General features: G+C 40.0%; 1 protein-coding gene across 1 annotated transcript; it reads right to left on the reverse strand.

The window, feature by feature from the left end:
* Positions 1–193: 193 nt before the first annotated feature.
* LOC146976287 (SR-related and CTD-associated factor 4-like) lies at positions 194–23,350 on the reverse strand. The gene is made up of 18 exons (XM_085795965.1): positions 23,151–23,350; positions 21,990–22,073; positions 20,944–20,988; positions 20,679–20,840; positions 20,474–20,591; positions 20,179–20,312; positions 18,797–18,943; positions 18,628–18,701; positions 18,060–18,156; positions 17,833–17,916; positions 17,062–17,147; positions 16,518–16,705; positions 13,685–13,785; positions 13,134–13,247; positions 12,870–13,026; positions 12,685–12,779; positions 1,177–1,315; positions 194–1,066 (listed from the first exon to the last, which is right to left on the reverse strand). The coding sequence occupies exons 1-18, from the start codon at positions 23,178–23,180 to the stop codon at positions 645–647; spliced, it is 2,277 nt and encodes a 758-aa protein (XP_085652091.1). The 5' UTR covers positions 23,181–23,350; the 3' UTR covers positions 194–644.
* Positions 23,351–23,892: the final 542 nt, after the last annotated feature.

Here is a 23,892-nt window from a genome sequence, read left to right on the forward strand (position 1 = left end):
ATCACAACACCTCACCAAACTGTAGTGCCTCTTTTTTTTTAATATTCACAGCACATGATCAAATAAGGTGTGATCTCATTGTACAAGGGCTTGCCATGGTAACAGGCATTACTCTACCCTCTGCTGGCAGGATGTGAAATCCCCCACTGCTTCAAATGAAACCCAACTTCTCTGGTGAAAGATGAAGTATCAGTGTGGTACAAAGGAATTTTACTAAAAACAAAATACCAAAAAGGTATGAATCATTGATTTTTACAGTCTTCTTCCATACACAAAAACCCCATTGAGGGAGAAAGCTCAAAAATACAGACAGCCTTTGTTTTAAACCTCCAACTAGCAAGAATACAGACTTGAGCATATACTACACACCTTCAAATATACAAAAAGATAGTAAACAGCTACAAGCACGTACAGTATTTACAGATAAGTCTCTTCTTTGTTGAACTCAAAGGAACATGGGTCAGATTCAGAACACCCTGACATGTTTTGCAAACCCCCCAAAAAAGGTTCAGGTGGTGTAAAAATACAGTCTTTTGCACCCTTCTCTGTGCACATCAGTACATGTTGAACCAGATGTCCTGATATCCATTAGTGTCTGTTTATTAGTGGTTCAGCCTCCTCTCCCCTAAGGTCGGAGCCAAACTCTACCATCGCCCTCTGTGGAACGGTGGGCCCCCGAAACCTGGCCTCCCATTTCTGAAAAGCCTCCCTTCTCTGTTATCCATGCCCTCCGGTCCCAAAGTAGGATGTCGGGGGAAAGGGGGGCCACGAGGAGGGAAGGGCATGGGCATTCTGAACCTGTCCGGTGGAAACATGGGTCCTCCAGGCATCATTTGCGGAGGCATGTGTGGCATGTTTGGTGGTGAGAGGAATGGAGGTAGATGAGGATTTGGCATGCCGGGAGGGGGCTGCAGAGGGGGCATACCCGGCCTGGGACCCTGTAAGACCTGGCCTGGCAGGGTCATCACTGGTGCTGCAGGAGAGCCCAGCTGGTTGTCACTGCCTGCATCTGAGAGCGTGTCTCTTTTAGAATCACTGATGTCCTCTTGAGGTTTGACACCCCCTGCTGTAACAAGAGAAAAGGACAAGGTTTTCAAATGATTAAATCCAAGAGATTTAATAAACACAAAAAGAAAAATCTAAAGTGTTTTCTCAATATAGGTTCTTTTTTTTTACCTGGTGCTAACTTCAAAGGGTCGAACTCAGGGGGGATGAACGGGGCTCCTGCTGGAGGCATAGCTGTAGGGGACAGCATAATGGGGACGGGGAAAGCAGGTGGACTTCCGATGGGTGCTGCCTGCTGAACCGAGGGCACCTGGAAGACAAGGACACACAATAGCATCCCTATTAGGTCTAAAGTAAAAGGAGCAACAAAGTCCTCTGGAGCAGTGAACTGACAGAAGAAACTGGATTAACTTCCTTCAGTTCATTATTATACACTGGAGCAAAAAACAAAACAAACAAAAAAAAAACATACACCAAGCATCAAACACTGACAAAAAGGCCCCTTTGTAGCAGAGGATGTGCACAGATCAGATATGGAGGAAAACACACATAATAGTAACTAAAAGCTTTGTGTGGTAAACAGTTTTTATTCAATTTGTTTATGCACATATCTATAAAAGTAAACCTGGAAATATTCAGGAAAAAAGGGAGAATTCAGAAATATTTAAAAACACAAGAGCTCCTGTGATTGAACAAAGCAAATTTGGGGCACTGACCAACATAACCCCTTCATACAGAAGGTCAGATTTCCCCCGAGTTGCATCGCTTCCATTGAAGCACACATGCTTAAGCAGCATTATGACAGTGGGAAAATATAGGTCAGAATTAAGTGAAAGTGCAAGAAGTCAAAATTATTATTATTAGTGCCAGCGTCAAATCATGGCTGGAGTAAAGGTTTCTACGGGGTAGAGCAAAAGGGACCACACTATCAGAAGATCAATACACCAAACTTAGTTTCCTTGAGAGAGAGAAGTAACTTCATTACAGATACAGAAAGTCTTAAATAAAGAACACAAGACTTCAATCAGCAGAAGTACAGCTAAAAGAGGACAGTCTTGAAGTGGTCTCAGAGGAGTATTATAGTGTCTAACCTACTTCTCAGGAGGGGAAACAAGGCTAACGCTTGGGATGGGCTAAGAGACAAAGGCATTTCATAGTGGATGTCTAGAAAAAAGTCCCATTTGAGTTTTGCTGTTTGTTGTTACTGTATGATATTTTTCACTTTATGTTGGACGACAAGTTTTATGTATTCACAATTCTTTGTAATTGTTATTGTTGCTGTCACTTTGGTATCCAAGTGTGAGATTTATCACAGTAATAAAAAAGTGTATTCAGTGAAATGAACAGGAGAAATGATAGTGTGGTATATCAAACCCACAGTAAAATGTAGTGGTGGGCATTTTCACCTGACCTGAACCCCTCTGAAAATGTATGGCATGTTGTGACATCACAAGAGGCTATTTGGATCATTGTCAAGTCACACTGGGATAACGTGGATCATCAAGATTCGGTCAGTCGTGGAGTTCATGTCACATTGAGTTTTAGCACTGAAGCAAAAGGGACACACAGATTTCACTTTTCACTTAGATTGCAAAGCTCATATTCTCATTTGGAATAATAATATATATAAATATATATTAAAACAAATGCAAAAGTATATTGATAAATTTTTTTCAGTGTTTTGTGAACCCACTGAACTTAATTTCATACTCAATTCTATTTGTTGAATATATACAACACTGTGACATACAGCATGAGTACACCCACCCAGACTGGATGGACTCAATCTCATATGTTATGTTCTACATATTCCATACAGGGGAAGAACACAAAACACAGGTCTTTTATGTTGAAGGAAACAAAAACAGGTTGTAGGCGGTTTTGCAGCTTTCAATTCACTTAGTATCATGTTAAAAATCACAGCTTGATCAAACTACATATGACTGCTTTGTCACTTACCCCTTGCATGCACTGACCCAGATTCACACCACCAGGTGCAGCATTTTTTTGTATATGCCGTTCATACCATTGCTGTCCCTCTTCAGGGAAACAAACAGACACTTTTGACAGCTTACAACTGTGTTTGTGTAAGACAAAGGCCATAGCCTGCAGTGACAAAGGGGAGCTGCAGATATGTTAAAAACTGCATCAATTATGTGCACATTACTACATCAATTACTATTGATTTGTAATGCCTCCTTGTTTAACATTAGCCTCACAGTTGTTAATTCATGTTAACAGTTACTCTAACTTACAGGGTGTTTACCTTTAACAAGGTAAATTGTTGTAGGCAAGTTTTTAAGAATTTTAATTGGTGCATCTGTTGAAGGAGGCCGACACCTAAGGTTAATTATTAAACTTAAAAAGCATTCCAGTGGTGCAAATCACCACCATAATAAAACCAAACATTTCACTTATTTCTTAAAAGAACCCCAAACCACAACACCTAATTTAAGTTCCTTGTCCAAGCAAATAGTAAAACAGAGTTTGACAGAGTTCTCCAGTAGTTTCAGACTAACAGCAACACTATGACTTTGCTTTAAGGTCAAATAAAAGGTGAAGACCTGACCTGGGCAGGGAAGTCTTAAATTCCTGTACAGAGTTCACAATCTCCCTGCTTAGGAGATGAAAGCAAATATGCACACATGACTGTTTAGACATACAGTCACCACACTACTGCAACCTTTAATAGAAACATATTTATCAGTAAGTAGACGACAGTCAGAAGCTATAGCTCTGTGACAGGGGTCAAAGGTTGTTCTCAGTGTCTGATACATCTCTAAACTGCCAAACACCAACACAAGCTACACCACACAACAAAACTAATTACTTTGAACCAATAACATAACTGTACATATACTGTACATATACTGTACATATATTCATATTTAACTGATAAAATGTGTCAAGAGATGTACTGTTATTCCATATCAATAACTAAATTGCTTTTGCAGTGACTTCATGAGGAATACACATAAGCAACACAATACATCTTTCTCAAAGGTAACTTGGTAATATTTGCAAAGTAAAGGTTATATTGCAGTTTTTCTGAATGATCAGTGAAAATACATGATGTAAAAAATAACAAACATGTTAAGTGATTTAAGATCTTACATGCTCTCATTTTATTCAAACTATCACTACATTTAATTGTTCCCTCGTGTGTTAATGTGTCATGCATCTAGTAAAGATTCCTAAATCCATGAATGCATGTTGACTGCTGGTCACACTCACTTATGGCTTCAAGCCTACCAGATGCTGCAAGTTTCTGCCTTCATATTCACTCCTTGGAGCCCCAACTGTCTGTGGGCACACTGGATATAAAGCACATTCACCTATAAATCTTGTTAGTGATGCCTGCCTGCCATCCCACTGCAAAACACGAATAGCCGAAAATACCTGTTGATTCATGGATTCAAAATTGAGTAGCAATATTGTCTGGCGTCTGCAAGTAAAAACATAGAAATTAATAGAAAGCACCCTCTTCAGTTCCAGCTCATTTTAATCATGTGTTATGGGATGGGATATAAATAATCTCTGTGCAGATGACCACAACTCATTCAGTAACCATATATTAACTTAGGCATTTAAGTTACTGAGGACTATTTAGTGTTATTTCTTTAGTTCTAAGTAAATCAATTCTGAATCAAGTCTGAAATATAACTGCTTATGCATCCTGACTCCCATTGGGAACTGTTCTCTGTAGGGAGGCACATCGACGGCCTGTCAAGCCTAAATCTACACACATCAAAAACACTTTTCTCTGAAACTTGAAGAGGCGTGATTTTTGTTTGTTTGATTTTTACGCATAAATTAATTATATCATTAAATGAAAAATTAAAACACACAACCAGGGCAAAAACTAAATTAATAACTATGAAAGTATATGAACACATCTATACATTATAGCCATTTGTCCATAGACACAGAGACACAGCATACTTTGTGTGCCAAAAACAAGGATTTCAATGACTGTTTCAGTAAAAACCTAGTGGCTATCAGAGGGACTGCAGGTCAAGTCAATAAACAAACAAACAAACAAAAAACTTGACTGGGAATTTGAAAGAGGTGGTGCTTGTTCAAGGAGCTGCTATGTAATCTCCTACAGCAAGATTTATAATTGCAACAGTTGAACATTACATTTCCCTTGTGAATACATTAAAGTTACCTGAAGAAACAGTGGCCATGGCAGATTAAGATCAGACTTCACCAGATTTGTGCTGATTCAAGAACAAAGTGAAGCTCAATTCTTAATGATGAACTTGTCTATCTTTTCTAAAATGCCTTTTCAGTCCTGGATATACTGTACATTTCTACATGTCTGCTCAGTATCAACTTGAACACTGCCATTAGGGGGCTCCAAAGTTGGAAAAGTTAAAATCTTACATTTTGCAAATCTCACACTGTGGCTTTAAGCTTTCCACTCATTTGTTTAAAGGAGAGACATGCAATCCCCCCGTATTTTTTTTTTTTTTTTGCTTCTTCTTTCTAAGGTTTCCTACAGTAGCTTTAAAGGTAAATCAATTTAGGGAAGAAAAAAAACAGAACAAAAAAATTACCTGAAAGCAAAAACATTAAGACTTAACACTGAATGATTCCAAATGGTTGGAAAGTATAGGATAACAGAGTGTGATATATCTATGTGCAGCCAAGAAAACAATCGCTGAGGCTGTCTAATGGTAGAAAAAGCACCTGTCAAATTTGTGCACAACCTTTGACGCTGTTTGAAAATTAACAAGGAACAATCAAAAGGAGGAATAACAAGTTGATAAGTATAACTAACTACTGGAATACTAACAGCCCTGATGCTGTTAGCACTCTGGTAGCAACAGGGTCTGCTCTTTGCCTGCTCTTTCACAGCATCAGCAAAAAATACAGGATAACAGCTGCTTCATTTTTCCTGGAGGGTAGCTCCACTGATGAAAACCTGCAGGCAGGTGGGTTTGCAGACTTTGATCAGGACTCTGATGAATATCAACTCAGTGCTTTCCCCCGTCAACAGAATTCCTTTGTTCTTTGTTTATACCTGCATCTTATAAAGGCGTGAAAAGACAGTAATGAGGCAGCTCTACAATAACCTGGCCTTCAGATCGAAGAGCTCAGATTATCCGAGTAAAAGGATGACCGGAAAATTCAAAGGCCCATTTCATTATGAATGAGCCTTTCATTACCTCTCAACCATTCACAGTATCATCCAAAGCAGGGATCCAAACATCCTAAGATCATGTCTATGACACTCACCTTTGTGAGGACTCATGTGAGTCTGGTGTTCTCCACACTTGGACACAGACCACTGCTGTAATACTTGATGCAAATGAAGACTTTCCCTCTTTCCTTGAAATGTCTTTTCACACGAAAATGACTGAAAGGAGAAGACTGCTCAGATTTACATTATTAATCCATGACCATGACTGAACTACCTGAACCATGTCAGTACATATGAGAGGGCTCAGACCTGTGATGCCTACAGCATGTAAACTAGAGATTTTTCATGTATATAACAAAAAACCACGTATTACCTCTGTCTCTAGCGCACATTCACAAGTACTGCATTTGTAATCCAAGTAGCACAGGCCCATGTTAAGAAAATGCAAAACCTTTGTGAATATCTATATCCACGAGGCAACCTAAAGTATAATCGCTTATCATTTTTAGTATTCAGACATGATGATCAGAAAAATCTCAAAGCACAAAACGGGATATTGAATCTAATGACTGATGACTTATTTTAACTCTAAGAAAATGTTGGGTTAGGTATGACAGAAAAAGTTTGATCGGGATCAGCAGCTACTCTGGATTGCAATGCTTAAATTTATATTCATTCATACTCATTTAAATAGAGGTTGACATTTTAAAGGTTACCTGTGTAATCTATATGTATGCCCTCTTTGCATTCTCTTTAGAGAATTGTCTATTGTATGTAAATTGGCAAGATTTTTTTTGTTCTTGCCTTGGCCTCTACCATTGTTGTTTACCTTTTCATTCCAGCAGTTTATCTGTGGAAAAGAGCCACTTTATGTTGTATCCACATCCCCTCAATGTGCCTGGTTTCCTGCAGGAGCAACAGCAGATAGTCGCACTGGAAATGTCCGCTTATGTCTGTTTGGTTATTTTGACTTTGGACTTACAAAACTGCACAATGCTGCTCATCATCATCATCTTGAAGCCTGTTGAACAGCTAATTTATGCTTGAAACGTATTATTTCCAAATGTGACAAATATGTACACATTTCTCACTGATTATCTATCCATGGGAAACTGATACTTCCGAACAGATTGGGCAATGTAGAAAGTTTGCAGGATTAGACATCACTAACCTTGTGGTGAGGAGCAGATTTTCAGTATTAAGAAATCTGCAGACATTTTTTGAAAAGCTCAGTCCAGGATAATCAGGTGGAAAGGTAAAATAATCCTCAAAGACAGAGCCACAGTAAACGGTCCAGGTGAATACTCCTGAATCCAGAGATGAAAATCGGACACATGGGAAAAAGACACTGTTGTTGTTTTTTAAAGCTATGGTGGGATTGCAAAAACATTGCAAAACTTTAAAACAAGTTGCACAAACTCTGTCAACCCCAGTGTTGAGCAGATATTGCCTGAACACCTCTATTCAACTAAACGATCACCCAGCGCCGCACAGCCATGTGTCTGTCTTGACACTTCCTCTCCTGTACACGAAGAGTGCTGTCAGTGAAACTCATACTGACCAAGTCACATGAGTTGCTGTGTTATTTCACAGCCATACCACACACACCACACGTGCCATACAGACAGCAGAGCCAGTCAAAGTAGCCAGTACAGTTGCTGGGATGTGCTGATCCAGGGAGCAAATGTGATGAAAATGCAGCTTTCCTGGAGAGTTGACTTGTATTAGTGCTGGAAACAGGACAACCGCATGTCCTGACATGTACATGTGTGTCACAACATCATGTGGGATTATGTAGATACAAACACAGAAAACAATTGGTGTGGGTGTTCTGAAACATGTCAAACAACGCAATCTGTTGCTAGGCCAAACAAAGCTAAACTTAGCTATCTTCAGCTACCTACAATGCTGAACTGATGTATACAGGATAATAATAATTAAATGTTTCTATAAACTGAAAACAACCGTGTTTTACATCAGTTTTCATAAGCGAGTATCCAAAAATGTGCTCAAGTAATCAGTGAGTAACAAATGGTCTGTGATTTGACGGGCAGAGCATAGTGACACGAGACCAAACACAAGGTAACTAAGGTTAAGTAAAAAAATAAAAGAAAGAAATATACTCCAGAGCTACACAACACAGTCTTTCATTGGAGATGGAATTTGCTGAGAGGTGGTGTTTTTGCATTATTAAGTGGTTAGCCATTGAAAAGCACCTTCTGAAAAAGCATCCAAAGACCTCAAGGATCAAGTGGGTATTTTAGACTGCTACCCAGGAACTTAATTTCGTCATTTGACTAAAATGAAAAACATTGGTGCAGCTTCAAACTTCCAAGTTCAGAACTCTTTTAAATGCCACAGAAGGAAATCAAATGCCACAAAGGGAAATTTTGAAATACAATAATTTACACCACAAGGCTTGACTGCTACTGATGTCCAAATTCAGTCTGTTCCAACAAAGAAAGGTTTTTAAAACAAAATGTGGACAGAATTTATGACATCTTTTTGCTGCCATATCACATTAAATAAAAATAAACCTACACACCAACATCCAGAACATATCCTGGTCATTGACTTTTTGACTTCCATGTAAATTTAAGTCTTCTGTATAAACTGCCCTGAATTTTCATCTTGCCAAGAATGACACTGTGACGAAAGCACTGCAGTTAGGTAAAACAAAAAACAAATTGCATCTTTCACAGATTCTAGGCTAGTTTTAGCACCTAATACATCTAATCTTGAGTAATACCTTGACTGTGGACATACATTTGGATACACATCCCTATTTGGCTACTAACATTTAGTTTTTCATTTTGTTCCATCCCACAAAATAAAATAAAAAAGTAAGTGTTTTGCATTTTAATGTTTGTCTTTATGTTATATGTGTTCCCCCAAAAAACTGTGATAACCTTGGTCCTAACCTTACTAGTCATTTTTAATAGGCTGCAAAGCTGTCTGGAAACTTGAGCAAAAGTCTTGTCAAGCAAAATGAAAGGCATATAGCTAAACTGACTCCTACTGCAGGTATGGCAGGTATAGGACATTTAGCATAAAATATATAACTTGCACAAAAAAAGAATTGCACAACCTCTTAGAGGTGTGACAGATATGATTTGTATATAAGTTAAATCCTTTACTCTTCGTAAACATTGACCCTGCAATAGTTGTTTAGAATATTCCCTTCAACAAAAATATTTCTTAAAGGTACATTGTGTAGGAATTACTCCCATCTACCGTTGCGGTTGTATATTGCAAGCAACTCAATCGTATTTTTCATGCCGCATTCACGTGAAATTGGGCAGACAGCAAACGGATGACAGCCGCTGCACGTAACATATACATGTGACAATATGTTGTCATGGCGATGTCGTATTGTCTACCTGACCCACGTTTTACCGGCTTTCTCTGGACTTCTGTGACTAAAATTACATCTTGTTAGTTACCGACGGCCGTCTGCCCGACTGCACCTGAATGCAGCATCAGTGTAACGCTCTGTTCCTCCTCACTGCACCGTGGTGACTTTTCACAGACGCCACCTTGATCTGAGCCGACAGCTCCGGTGTCTCCGGTGAGTTTCCGTGGTTTCCTACAGTCACGCTGCCACTGAACGTAAAAACATGGCGACACGACATGGCAGCCAGCACCAAGCTTGCCCGCTCGATGTACATATGAATGATATGAACGGCAAATTCAGAGCTTACCAGAACACTTTGTGTTTGTTGTTGTTGAGTTTGGGTTTGTTGATGGGGGTGATTACTGATTAATGAAAACATACTTTTGAACTAAATCATTGATTTTCGTGAATAGATAACAGGAGAAGTTACACAATGTCCCTTTAACAACTTAGTCATATCCCCTGTCCAGTTTGTATTATCAGTTGACTGGCTTAGTGCCAAATTTAGTTTGGCCAAGTTGCTAACAGTGCTGTCGGCTTACCTTGTCTCCCACTTGACACGCTTCCTCCCAATCGGACCTTTAAGTCCCCAGCAGCATACAGTCACATACTCTCGTCCTTGTGACATGTAAGCAACTTTTCTTCCAAGTGAGGAGCTCAGTTGAGCAGGCCTGGTAAGCGTGGTAGGTGGTAGGTGGCACACAGTCCATCATGTTTTATTTGAAATCGTTTTGTGGACCATTTATTCAGCGTGTAGTCATGAGAGGATTTTCCAAACCCTCTGAATAAAAGTTAGGTTTTGAAATGATATGGGATTATCACCTGACCTATCACAGATATTATTTTTCATACTAACTCAGTTGTTTCACTGTTTCATGTTGTGCTATTTTACCAACCAACACAGATGACCAAGAAGTTGATCTACCTAATCACTTATTGATTTTTATTGTCATATTTTCGATTAGTTGTCAACCACTGGTGGATGGTATGGAGGGTTCTTTTTTTGTAATTAGATGAGAAAACATTTCATACAAAATTACCGATGTCTTGCCAAACCCAAACATTCTGGATGAAAGAACTTGGTAATGGAAAAACAGAGAAAGAGTAACAGAGATGCTTCCCTCTACACATACCACAGTAAAGACTTTTGTATTACCCACTTTATTTGAATAAGTTAAACTGCACAATACAAGGTTGCTGTGTGAAGATGCAAGTATTTTTGCAAAGAAAAAGAAGAAAGGGATGAAGAAGCAGTGGTGTATTCAGTGCCAATCAGTAGAGGAGCTTGTCTGAATTGTAGATTAAAATCATCAAATTAGATATTTTCTGATTATATGTTGGCTCTGAAACAAGCCTCCTGAGGCAAAGAAAGATGTGAATGACATGGTGTCGGCCGTAATCACTGAGTAACCCGACAGTAATGAGGGAACATGAATATTTCATTAAAAACAGGTTAAATTAAGCACTTCAATATACCATAACATCCACTATTGTATGTCTCACTCAAGAAGGTGATTTGAAAAGGAAAAAGCTGCTACATGTAACCACTGAAGGTTGCCTAACTTTGATGAGAGTGTTTCATGACAGAGAGCCACGTGTTCAAGGCTAAGTCGAGACTAAACAATGAGACTCCCAATTTTGCTTAGAAAGATGAATCTCTCAAACCTCCAATGATTAAGTTTAAGTACTGAAGGCTGAAAAATATTAAGCACCTCTGTTCACATTTCTCTGTGAAGTTGGGGGAAAGAAGGATATCAGAGAAGTGTCGGATAGAAATCTAACATCCACAATATTTATCCAGTTTATTCTATATTATAATACAAATATTTATATTGACACCTCTGTCATCAGCATTCAAAGTCTCAAATACAGCACTAATAATTCACCTCAAATAATTTAAGTGCTATTATCCAGCACTTCAAGCAGTGTCACATGGGCATAGTATCTTCCATTTCAAGGATTTGTCAACAAACTTACGTGTTGATGATGTAGAACTTACAACCTCACAACACAAAGAATTACAAGGTAGGAGGATGTTGGAACATCTGAATGATATTCTGCTTCCCACAGTATTAATATTGCATATGGCAGGTCAATAATTATGGACGTCAATGACTGTGGTGCAAGGCTAAATTCATAGTATTTTTTCAGGGAGCATGCACCACATACATGTATATCCTTTTATCACATTTGTGTGTATCACGTCGGAGACACATTTGTTCTGGTTGATATAAAGCCCTCTGCTAAAACAGCCTGCCACACACTTAACTTTAATCTTGATTAAACTTGATCCGTTTATTATTTCTTCCATGAACTTTCAGCGAGGCTACAGGAGCCAAGCTCTGTGGTTTTCTCTCTAATCCATGTCAAATGTCACTAAAATAGCCATCACAGAAAAAGAAGAACTTGCTTCCTGACTGGGGGTTATCAACTGCAATGTATCCCTCCCAGATTTAGGGTTTTAATGGTTAACAGTGCTGGAACTGCTGTAATATGCTGCCGTATCTGCTTTGAGACTCTTACACTGCGTTTGCCACTGCCATTACTTTCAGTATCAGTTCCATGTTACTAATAGCCCAAACACAGATGATCACAATAATTTAAAAGTGCCAATCTAAAAAAAAAAACACATTCAATCCGTTTCCTTTGAGTTAGTATGGATGAAGGTTATTTCTGATACATAACAAAGATACTCGTTTGGATGGAAAATTTCATTTTAAAATGCCAACAATGAATACATATTAGTCGATATGTCCAAAGACTGAGGTAATTTACTAAAACTGTACAGCCAATCAGGACTAGATATTTCCTGTACCAATTTTATATCCAGTTCAAAAACGTTCTGCCTTAGAGAGATGAAGCATAGGGCACCTAACTCACTAGTGCATTACAACTATGAGACTATTTGTATGAGTGAAAACGCAGTCATTCACATGATAATTTTTTGTTTAAACTCAAAAATGGTGGGAATGTTTTTTTTTGTTGTTTTTTTGATAAGAGGCTGGTTCAGATAAGCTCCTTTACTAATTTGCAACAGAAATGTATTTGTCTTATGGTCTTCACATGTAAGATTGTGAAGTAAGCCTCCGACACAAGGGCCATTCACTAAAAAGGTGTTTAAAGACAGTATAAGCATTACCTGAATGTGAGCAGGGATCGTTCTATCTTCTGGTACACTTTCCAATGCTCCATTTACAGTTGCCTGCTTACTGGGGTCCACGGCATTACTCCACTCTGTATAACGGAAAAGGTCATGACAACATAAGAATAACTGCATAAAAGAGGTAAATCTTGGCTATGCTAAAGGAATTGCTCAGTGTTTACCTGGATTTAATGTCTCTGTGTCCAGCATCCCACCTTCCCGATAGCTGTCCAACTCCTCAACTTTAACTTTGTTCCAGGGAACGTAAGTAACTCCCCGATCCACATCCCAGAATTTTTTGTGCGCTGGCTTTATACCTTTGTTCAAAGCCCATGCAATCTAAGCAAAAATGACAATAAATCTATTTATCAGGTTGTCAAACAAAACAAATTATACAGAGTCAACACATGAAAGATACGAAGCAATGAGTGTAAGAGAACATGTACCTTAACTGGTTTCTGATTGACTTTGTACGACCCCCTACTAAGCTTGTTCAAAGCTGTGTAGGCATCTTGTCTGTGGACCATTACAATATAGGCGCAACCCCTCGGAGGAATCATCTGAACACATGGAACAAGAAATAATAGTGAAATACAGGATTACTGGTGGAAAAATACTGAGTGTTCATTTAATCATGTTGATCATATGTCGTGTCTTGCAGGAAAGCTGTCCTGTTTTAATTAGTAAAGTGGTATGCAAACTGCTTTTAGAGGTCAAGTTTCGAAAACATCTTCCTTGCAACGAAAGAGATAACATGGCTGTTGCTAGGCAGTATGACGTGTCTTATAAGTGCTCTGCTTTGTGCTTAAATACTGATGACTTTTTCTGTTCGGGGAGCTCCTCTCTCATGACTCTGTTGTGGGCGATTCTGTGCACGACTTGACTAAAGACACCGACTTCAAGATCCTGAGCGTGGTGACTCTTTTTCACCCACAATAACATTAGCTTAAAAGCATAGAGGCTAACAAGGTTCTTTGAGTGTACAGTCCAGACTTACATTGATGGACTCAATCTGGCCAAACTCTTCCAAAAGGGACATCACGTCAGACTGCTGTGTTTTCTTGTCTAGCTGTCCAACCCAAAGCGTAGTGGTGCAAACTGCAACAAAAACAAATGAAAAGAGTTTTAGTTTTAGTATCTATTTAAATGGGAATACAACAACATGAACCTGAAAATATTTCATGCTTTCTGGTTGCCCACATTCATTGATTTACTATTAGAATTGAGCTGTAAATTCACATTATACATACTAGTAAATTATGTTTTATGTAAATTTTACTTTACGATTTACAAACCAACATCTGTCTTTGCCTGGATTTGTGATAGTGAGGTAAAACCAAAAATTATGTTCAAGAAAACATGTACATGTAACTATTTCTGATGTCACCTTGATGTGTATAGAAAGACTACATGTCACTGTGAACTCAAATATGTGATGTAAAAATGTGGCAACAAGTTCCACCGAGTTTGACAACTAGCAAAAACCCATTACCATCCACCAACATCAGGGATTTGAGGACAGTGAAAAAATAGTTTAATTGGAAAGCCAGTTTAACTTTTTAATTGTCCTCAAATCAGGGTCACCAGGGTTAAGTGACTCTGCACCAATCTGCATTGCTGTAAACACCCAGTTGAACCTGCTAATTTTCACAACATTTCTGCACAAATATCTTTCAAAAAACAAACACTTATGCCCCTTTCCCTCCGGCCAAAAAACCCGTTTAAACCCGCTAACAATCGGCTTTTGGTGGCAGTGGGAAAGGTGCACTGACCCGTGTCAAACGACTCGGCAAGCGACACGGGTTAAAATCGTCTTCAATCAGCTCGGCTCTGATCGGCTTGCAGTGGGAACGACAGACCCGGGTCAACCCGCTAATTTACGTGATGATGTCTTATATCACGTACCAAAAAAAAAGCTCTGCTTGCATTCAAGAGTGGGATTTGATCAAAAGATCAAAGAACACTGACCAAAATAGATTGAGAAAAAAAAAATAGCAACCATCTGTTTAACTGGCGGCAGACTGGCTGTCCTCCGCGGTCCTGGTGCTCCGCAGGTCAGCCAGACGCCTCGTCTGCCTCGGCGGACGGACCTCACTCCGCGGCGGGCGGCTGTGGCATGACACTGTGTTTCTTGCACCACAGATGAAAGCGGGGCGACTGGTTTTTGCTCTGTCTAGGGGGTCAGTGGTAGCCTGACTCTCGCCAGACCCTTGTAGTTCCGCAAAGCTACGCTGAGCTCCGCACAAGGGTCTGGGACTGCTCCATAGGCGATTCATTTCAGAAGGCGGGGCCTTGTAAAAAAAATCTTGTATGTGATTGGATAAACCACTTGTCCGTTATCTTGAATGACGTGCTACTTCAGCCACTCACTGCGAGCCGCCATTGTTGTTTGACTCAAACAGTCGCTTCAGCGCTACGTCACACCTCAGAAAGTCCCGCCCGGCGATCCTGATTGGTTCATTATTTTTTGCTCCGGGGAAGAAGTTTGCATTGGCCTCGAGTCCAGACCCTTGTGCGAAGCTGAGCGTAGCGCCTCTGGCGTAGCTTTGCGGAACTACAAGGGTCTGGCGAGAGCCAGGCTAGGTCAGTGGGGGCTCCTGTGGAGCATGTGCACATGCATTGTCCAGTTTCAGTCTGATTATGGCATAAACGTGCTGAAGAACTCCGATATTAGTCAGACTAATGCGTTTACATGCACTTCAGTTGTCCAGTTATAGTCAGATTAAGGCAATAATTCAGTTTTTTCAAGTGTCATGTAAATGTACTGACTATGAATAGTAATAGGGGATGGAGCAGGGCTACAATTTTGTTTTGTTTTTTTAAACACAAGTACAAAACAAAGGGTCACACAGGCTTTTACACACTTTTACATGAGCCCCACCCTGAAATGAATGTGAAATGTGCCGCATGATGGATGAAATGTAACAGATCAGTTTGCAGCTAGCAGCTCAATCTTAATGCTTATTTTGTTGGAAAATAGTGATCGGATCATATAAGTTTCGCTTTTAACACGCACTGCTGTCATGCATGCGTGCTTCTCTGTGTGCGTCTGTGTGTGTGTGAATGCCAATAAGAAACAAACAACGCTATGCGGAGATGAATGAACTGAACAATCCGCTGCCGAAAAAAAAGCCGAAAAATCTATTTGTGCCGGACGTACTTTATTTGTGGCTACAATAACCTCATCTGCGTTTATTGACAAGCGTGAGTGCCAGCCGGCGGGTTGAGACAGGTTTATTATTTAGCTACAAAGTAATGGTAACTAACTGGTTGTGTTTGCCTGCCCTGACCAGATTCTGAAGCAGCGGTTATAATCAATGAATGGCGTGCTGCGGGCTGCGTTAATGTACATAGTGGAAACCGAGTCTGTGGCATTTCAGCCTCCCGGTTGCCAGTTAAGCTACCACTGAGCTGCAGCTACGGCTGGGAGATAAAGCGATCTCCAACTAAGATTGCAACAAAAATTTTGATTGTGGTGAAATGGAGCCGATGGTAAATAAAGTGATGATGAATGTGTGGAGTGGTTCATGAGTCGAGTCCAGCCTGGTCAGTTTGCCTGTCCCCGGTTGCTATGATCCGACGGTCAGAAAGTGGAGGAGAAAAGTGACAGTGAAAACACGGAGCTGCTTGTGTGTCCAGAATAGCAATATTTCTTTAACTCAACAAGGGTAACAACAACTAGGTCATTAGATACAAAACATAAGGCTGTTGTATTTACATAACACAACACAACAATACTGACATGTATCTGCATGTTGCAGTAATTCCCGCAGTTCCATATACTGTGTTGTAAGTGACATTCACAAGCCGGTTTCTGTTGTCGTACATACCACTCAGTGTCTGACTCTTCATGCTGGGAAGACCTTTCTGCCTGCGCTCTCTGTCCCTCTCTCTTTCATTCCGGTCTTGAGAACGTGAGCGAGATTTCCAGCGCCGTTCCCTTGAGCGAGAACGAGAGCGTCGATGCCTTGACCTTCTTGAGCGAGACGAAGATCTTGATCTTCTCCTCCTGGGAGATCTGAGACACACACACACACAATTCAGCTAAATATGGTGTCACTGAGTAATTAAAACAACATTATCCACTTCACCATTTGCTTATTAGAAAAAACTGACAGCATGAAGGCAGAAATCTGGGAGTGCACAACAGCAACTGAGAGCCATTAGTGCCTGCCCCGTACAAACTGCTTCATTATTTGTCAGCCATCATTAAGTATCACTTAAAAAATAATTCCTTAGACCACTCTAATATAAATGACAGTTACAAAAAACACATGGCTAAGTATAAGTTGAAATGTAATAAAATCAGGACTGCAATGGAAGGAGGTAGCTGAAATTTAGTTAAAGTTATATTTGATGAGAACGGTCTTTTACCTGGAACCAGATCTGGATCTTGATCTCCTTCCATAGCCTCTGTGTCTTCCCTCCCGCCTCACATTCGAGTCTTCTCTTGAATTTCCCTGTATAAAATGAAAATGAAAATTATATTTTTCCCAAACTAATGAAGAGGACTCCAAATCCTAATACCACAGGAACTTGTGCTAATTAATGCAGCTGTGGCACTGTCGTGGCAACGTTGACATTCCAATTCAAAAGGAATAAAGGGCCGTGTCCACCAAATGTGTCTGGGTGTCTGCTTTCCATTCAGATGCTGAGGAGTTTGGCGCTTACAGCGTTCAGCGCCCTTGGTGGGAAAAAAAAAGCTCTCGCCGATTACTTTTTTTTGTTGCGGCGCTCAGAGCGCTTCGAGTTGAAATCTGTTCAACATTTTTTCCACACTGACCAATCAGAGTCAGGGGCGGGATAAACGTTACTGACAACAACACAACCGGAGACATGGCTTGGTTTATATCGTGAACCCATACTTGTTTTGAAGGCAGCCCGACCTCAGGGTCCATGTCGAAAGCTGCCACTAAGTGTTTACATTAACAAAGCAGGAACACAGAAGTGTCGGAGGTTTTGTAACCTTGAAACAGCGGCATTCTGACAAGAGAGAGCGCGCTGAGCGCTCGGCAAGCAAGGTTGAGACCGCTGTCAGTGCAAAAAGCACGTTTGGTGGACACAGCCCCTAACAAACCTGAAGGTCTTTCTTTGACAAGAGGAGATATTCAATCAGGTTAAACTAAACTGGGTTTGAAGATTTACCCGTGAATGTGAATAAGCCTCATTCATGGAGTGGCATCCATCTGGTATCATATGATGTTCACTGTGACTCCTTCCTCCACTGTGCTATAGAATGACAAAGAGACAGCCAGAGAAGAAAGTTAAAAAAAGAAAGAAAACACCTCAGGGGCACAGTACAGCTACACTGAAGCTTTCAGTTCCACACTGCTGAGCCTATATACAATCAACACATACAAATTCTATAATACCTCCATAATACCAGTCTGTCCCAATATATGTGGATGAACATTCTCTGCATTGGGCATCTGACCAGCGAAGTGGTTAAAGACATTTTCAGGAAGACATCTGTCATGAAAAAATATACATACAGTGAGTCTGGTTGTTACAAACCAACAACAACAGTAAATGCTCATTACAATCAAAGCTAGGAACAAATGTAAAATGTAGACAAATGTAGACTTTTCCACAGCAGACAGTTCTGACACGAAAAAGGTTCAGGTTGTGAAACTGCAATGCAAATTATGACAATGTTGTTGCCATTTTACGAAATGTTGTTCTAATGTCTTTCTACTGTTACTGTAAAAGTTTAACCATTTGACAAAAGAGGTCTCCTACTTCACTAAAAGTCAGTTTGCAGTGTCACTCGCACTGGAGGTTTCAGGTTTATTGAATCAAATGCTGGACCAGTAATGGTGTTCTAATGCAGATCATTCTGTATGTGGATATGTGCAATATGATTTGAACTTATAACCTAAAAGTTACTGCATTTTAATGAATGCCTAAGTATACAAAATAAAGGTATTTCATGGAACTCACTGTGACTGGGCAGCGAGTTCTTTAGGAGTTGCATCCTCAGGTTCATCATCATAGTCAAAACGATCAAGTAGTTTCTGGTGAAACATGTAGATGACACAGTTAAAGTTAATGATAAAGGTAGTATGTATATATACACAAGTTATGCTGTGAATCTGAGCTGCAGCAATACCTCTGCTAAAGAACTTTTCTTTTCTGCATGTGCAATGTACGGGTTCAGCTGAGCCACAGGCATCTGGGAAGGGTTAGGTATGTTGTGTGTGATGGAGGCGGCCAGAGTCTTATCTGCCTGCTGGAAGTTCTGGAGAACTCTCTGGAGCTAAACGGGGAGGAACAAATTCAGAATTTAAGCAAAACTGCCATGACCCATTTGACACAATACTGTATTTATTAGGGCTGTCAACGAATATTCTAAATTTGAATATATATTTGAATATTTTTAAAAAACAGAGATTCTAATGTGAAAATTAATATTTGAATATTAAATAAACAGTGGGGGAAAAAAACGGAAAAAATAAATAAATAAAACAGAGGGCGCACTGTATGACGGCTGGGCTCATCGCTCATTATTAATAATAGCCGACTGCACAGCTGAAAATATTGTAGCGACCCCGCAGTAATGTTGTTGTTGTGATGTTTAAGTTCTGTGATTTCTGACTGACTGAATGTGTACGGGCAGGTAGGCAGGGTATGGTTGGATGAGAAACTGAGGGGCCGGGGTGAGTGTGAGGAAGACAGAGTCCTGTGTGTGTGTGTGTGTGCGTGTAGGTGAGTGAGTGAGGAGGAGCAGAGGAAGAAGTGAGAGCTGTCAGATAAGTTTGTGTTATGTTGTTGTAGATACGTCGGGTCGGACGCTACAATATCAATAAAAACGTGTGCTTAACATAGACGTCGGACGCGAAATAGTCGCGGAGCGGAGCCAGTTTCCTTTCGGTCCCGTTAACCGATTGTGTCAGATGCGCCAGAGCGCGCACCTCTGTGCCAGGCTCGCGCTCTGCAGCGATTTGTGTTTATTCATCTTAACAGGGGCGAGCGAGGGATTTAATTAATACACACATTCACACAGGCTACGCACACACAAGCTATCCACAGACACACAGCTGAGAGGCCGAGGCGCAGCACGGAGAAATGCGCATCTGGTGGCGTGCCCTCCCACCCGTGGGTGCTCAACCTGGTCAGTCACCGGAGCGCCCACGGAATCGGCGCCGCTTCAATCACTGAATGAAGCCTGTCTATACGGACAAGAGTCGGGACCTTTAATTGCTCACACAAGTTAGAGGGGGCGGGCGGGAGAACCGCGAGCGAGTTCATTTTGTAATGTCCTGGGCATTGTCAAAGATGTTAAAATTGAAGAAAAAAAAAAAAACCGATACAAGTAGTTATGTCTTGTATTAGTTTGTCCTCCTGTTGGCATAATACGCAAATAGATATTCGAATATATTCGAATTATGTGTTATTTTTAGAACGAATATTCAAACGTCATTTTGGAGCAATTTTGACAGCCCTAGTATTTATAGAACTGCTAGAACAAATATACACTAATTTACTGCTTACCTCCTGACCGTGGGGAGACTGAAACAGCTGTGCCACTGCGGCTAAGGCATCAGGACTGGGTAGCTGGGGCACAGCAGGCACAGCTGAGGCACTAGTGATAGCAGGTTGTATCACTGGTTGAGGGTCAGTGGGAACTGTTCAGATACAAGAAAAACATGACATCTCAGTATAATTACACACAGTTTATCAAACAGTGGAGAAACTGCAGCCTCACTTCAGCCTGAGGTACCAATCATGTATAATATGTTACTAACACATGAACACTGCCCAAACATAACTATAGTAATTTCTCTACCTTGGAGTGCAGGAGGAGGTATAATAGCTCCATTGGCCATATCCATCAGAGGCTGAATGATGTCCATGTCAAACACGCCATTCTTCTGCCACAGGTTCAGGACACGGATAATTTTGCTCTGATGAAAAAAATAAAACCCATGAGTTATTTTTTATGATCAATCAGTGTAATCATTTAGGTCAACAAAAGCAAAATTGTTGAATACCTTATCATCCTCTGGGCAGCGGTAGAGATTTTGAAAGGTGTCTGAGAAGTTCTTCAAGAATCTGGGCGCAAACACATCCTTGTCAACACCAAACTGATGGCGTGACTGTCTAACGATGGAATCAACCACATATAAACCAGGGACCTTTAATTCTGGCTTGCACTGATGTAAGGAAAAAAACAAACAACAAAAATGAATGAAAATTGAGATTCATAAAGGCACTCAATTTTTAACAGTGTTGCATAATAACATCTATAGTACCTACCTTTTTGATGAACTTTTCAACAATCTGGACGACATGTTTGTAAAGCTAAAGAAAGACAAAATTTAACATCAGTCATAGCAGACTAGATAATGCTTTGATCATGTCAGGTATAACCATAGGGCTCATGTGTTAAAAAAAAAAACCTTCTCATTTACTGCATTAGTGGTCATACTAAAACTAAATAATCAGTCACTAAATAACAAGTCATAAAGACTGAGAAGAAGTCATCCAACGTCCTGAGAGAACTTGACTTATATGGACTAATTACATGACAGTGGATAAATCTGATGTGCATCATTTCAAATGGTACTGTGAGACATTGTTATCCCCTTTCTTTTAATTAAGAATGGCTTTTAAGCAGCTCTTATGATGGCTATCACTTAAATACATCTGGGTGATTTCAATCAGTTAGAATCCCTTTAAATCAAACTCTAGCCCAGGAGTTATATTCCAACTTTTGTGCTGCTCAGTGAATCAAAATACATATCTGATCTTATTGGGCTTATTGATAATCATGTCCATCCCAGGAAATTCTCTAATTTCAATATATGGTTTGCCACAAGCCAGCAGAAAGGCTGGAGATGAGCTGCTGAACTCACTGCATATCTTATAAATAACATGAGGTGACCCTTTTAGGGGCCATATATCAGTCAGTTGAAGTAAAAGAAGAAAGGGCACTTCCCAAGACATAAGACAAACTCCTTCTTGCACCAAGCCACACCATGAAAGGGGAATGGCCGATATAACGGATATAATTTAGGCTATATAGCTCATTGGAGTAATGCTCATCTTTCTACAGGGAAGCCTTTTTTTTTTGCACAATGAAAGATAGCAGCAGTGTCTTGAGTAAACAAGGAAATTATAATTTCATTATTTCAGTATTAAACAAAGCCGATGGGCGGATAAAATAATAATGTTTCATTAACATCGTCATAATGTTTTGGTTTCTGACACTGACAGCTTCATGACAGCTGACTAAAACTAAAAACTAAAACTTTAAACCACAATTTCATATAACAATTAAATCCATACAATATTCACTTTACCTTGATAGCTTTGATGGCTGATTTTGTTACAGACATCATCTTAGCACGGGATATCGGAGGCTTCATATCAATCATGGAGAACAACTGATGGTTTTTGAAAAAAATATATATATCAGTGCATTTAAAGGGACAATTACTGGTACACAACATAGAATACATGCTTGCCCTGTTTCATAATGCAACACAGACTTTAGACACTACGCTACCATTAAGATTTCATCAACCTAAGCAGACTAGTTCACAAGGGTAAATACACCGTCGCCCCATTCTCACAAAACATACGGGCTTTAGCAACATTTATGTACTAGTAGGGACACCATTCAGTATACTACTTCTGTTGTATCTTAAGCTTGTGAAAAGTTTATAATTTGCACACAACCATGTATATCTGTGACGATCTTCAAGGGTCTGTGTGTACCTGGGAGGGTTACTGAATGATCAACAGTATTTATTGACATTGAGAACACAAATGTGACCCTTTAAAAGCACCACTCCCACTTCCATGCATGATGTTCAACCACCACCTGTATACAGCACTCTTAAAAGATACAGCCAAGCAAAAACAACGAGTCTTCAGTTGCTTATTAACATGAATTTACCAAATGTTGTTCTCAATCGTCGATGTTGGTGTATATAACAATGGACTACACTCAACTTCGTAAAAACAAGCAACACGGATTTGTAGCAGCGCTGACGTTAACGTTACCTAGCTACGCAGCGATAACATTAACGCCAGCTTTGTTAGCAAACGGATAGCAAGGCACATAATGTTTACCAACTCGTCAAATGTGGAGTTTAACAGCATAGACCCCGTTGTTAACCGCTACCAGCTGACTTTTCGTTGTGGTTTTAGCGATGTACGTTAGGTGGACACTTTACGCACAGGCCTTGCAGGATTACCACCATCGTTCAAGCGTTGGATCCGATTTAAGCTAGTGGCTAGCAAATCCAATCATGCGAAGTTTGCCCTGAAAGCGACTACATTTAGACGAATGTATGCCTTCTACAACATTTAAATAATCCAGTTATCAATGTTGAATGTAATTACTGGTCACTATCAAACAAATTAGCCAAGTTAAACCACTTGACATTAGTTAGCATTTACGTTAGCGCTCGGATCTAGCTCTTTGGATTTTGTGATAAGACACGAGCAAACTTTACCTCCATGTTGAACGCGTTCACTGCATCCATAATGATTTGTTGTGTAGAAAACCTGTCTGTCGAAATGTTATACTTTGTTATTCTATCATTAGTGTGTAGTCATATAGCTAACAACATAACAACCAGCAACGCAAAAACGTTGAGTTTGTGTTTTGGCGTGGTCACATTGCTAGCCAAGAGGTCCTACGCTAGGAGATTGCTACTAGCTTCGCGCGGGTCCACCCCGTGCGTGATTACGTATCAGTAAGCGTGTGACATCAGGGGATAATGCTGCCTTCGCGACTATCGGAAAATTGTGGTTTGAGAACAGAAACTAACGGAGGGGCCCAATAAATCAAGTTAAATGTACAGCACGAAGTCACCAGAGTGGGGGATACTCAAAAGAGACTATACATAAAACTGTCTAGATGGCTGGAGGAAAGTCTTTCCCCTTTAGTTTACTTTTTAGCAAAGACCCTGATGCCTTACAAACCTTAGGCTGGTTGATGGTTTTCTTTTCTTTTTCATTGTTATGCTCTTCTGATCACAACACAAAACAACATGGGCTGTTAGGCCTAGCCTACTCCTAAACACTGCTTTCCTTGACAAAACATAAAGTACATTAAGTAACATACAGTTTATTTTTACTTGTAAAGAAATAGGCCTACACATTATTTTAGTGTTTTTTGTTGTTGTTGTTGTTGTTGTTGTTGTTGTTGTTGTTGTTGTTGTTGTTGTTGTTGTTGTTTTAAATCTCTGCAGT

The sequence above is a fragment of the Trachurus japonicus genome, chromosome 13 (genome assembly GCF_045865225.1).
Source record: "Trachurus japonicus isolate A0001 chromosome 13, Traja_1.0".
NCBI classification, from domain to species: Eukaryota; Metazoa; Chordata; class Actinopteri; order Carangiformes; family Carangidae; genus Trachurus; species Trachurus japonicus.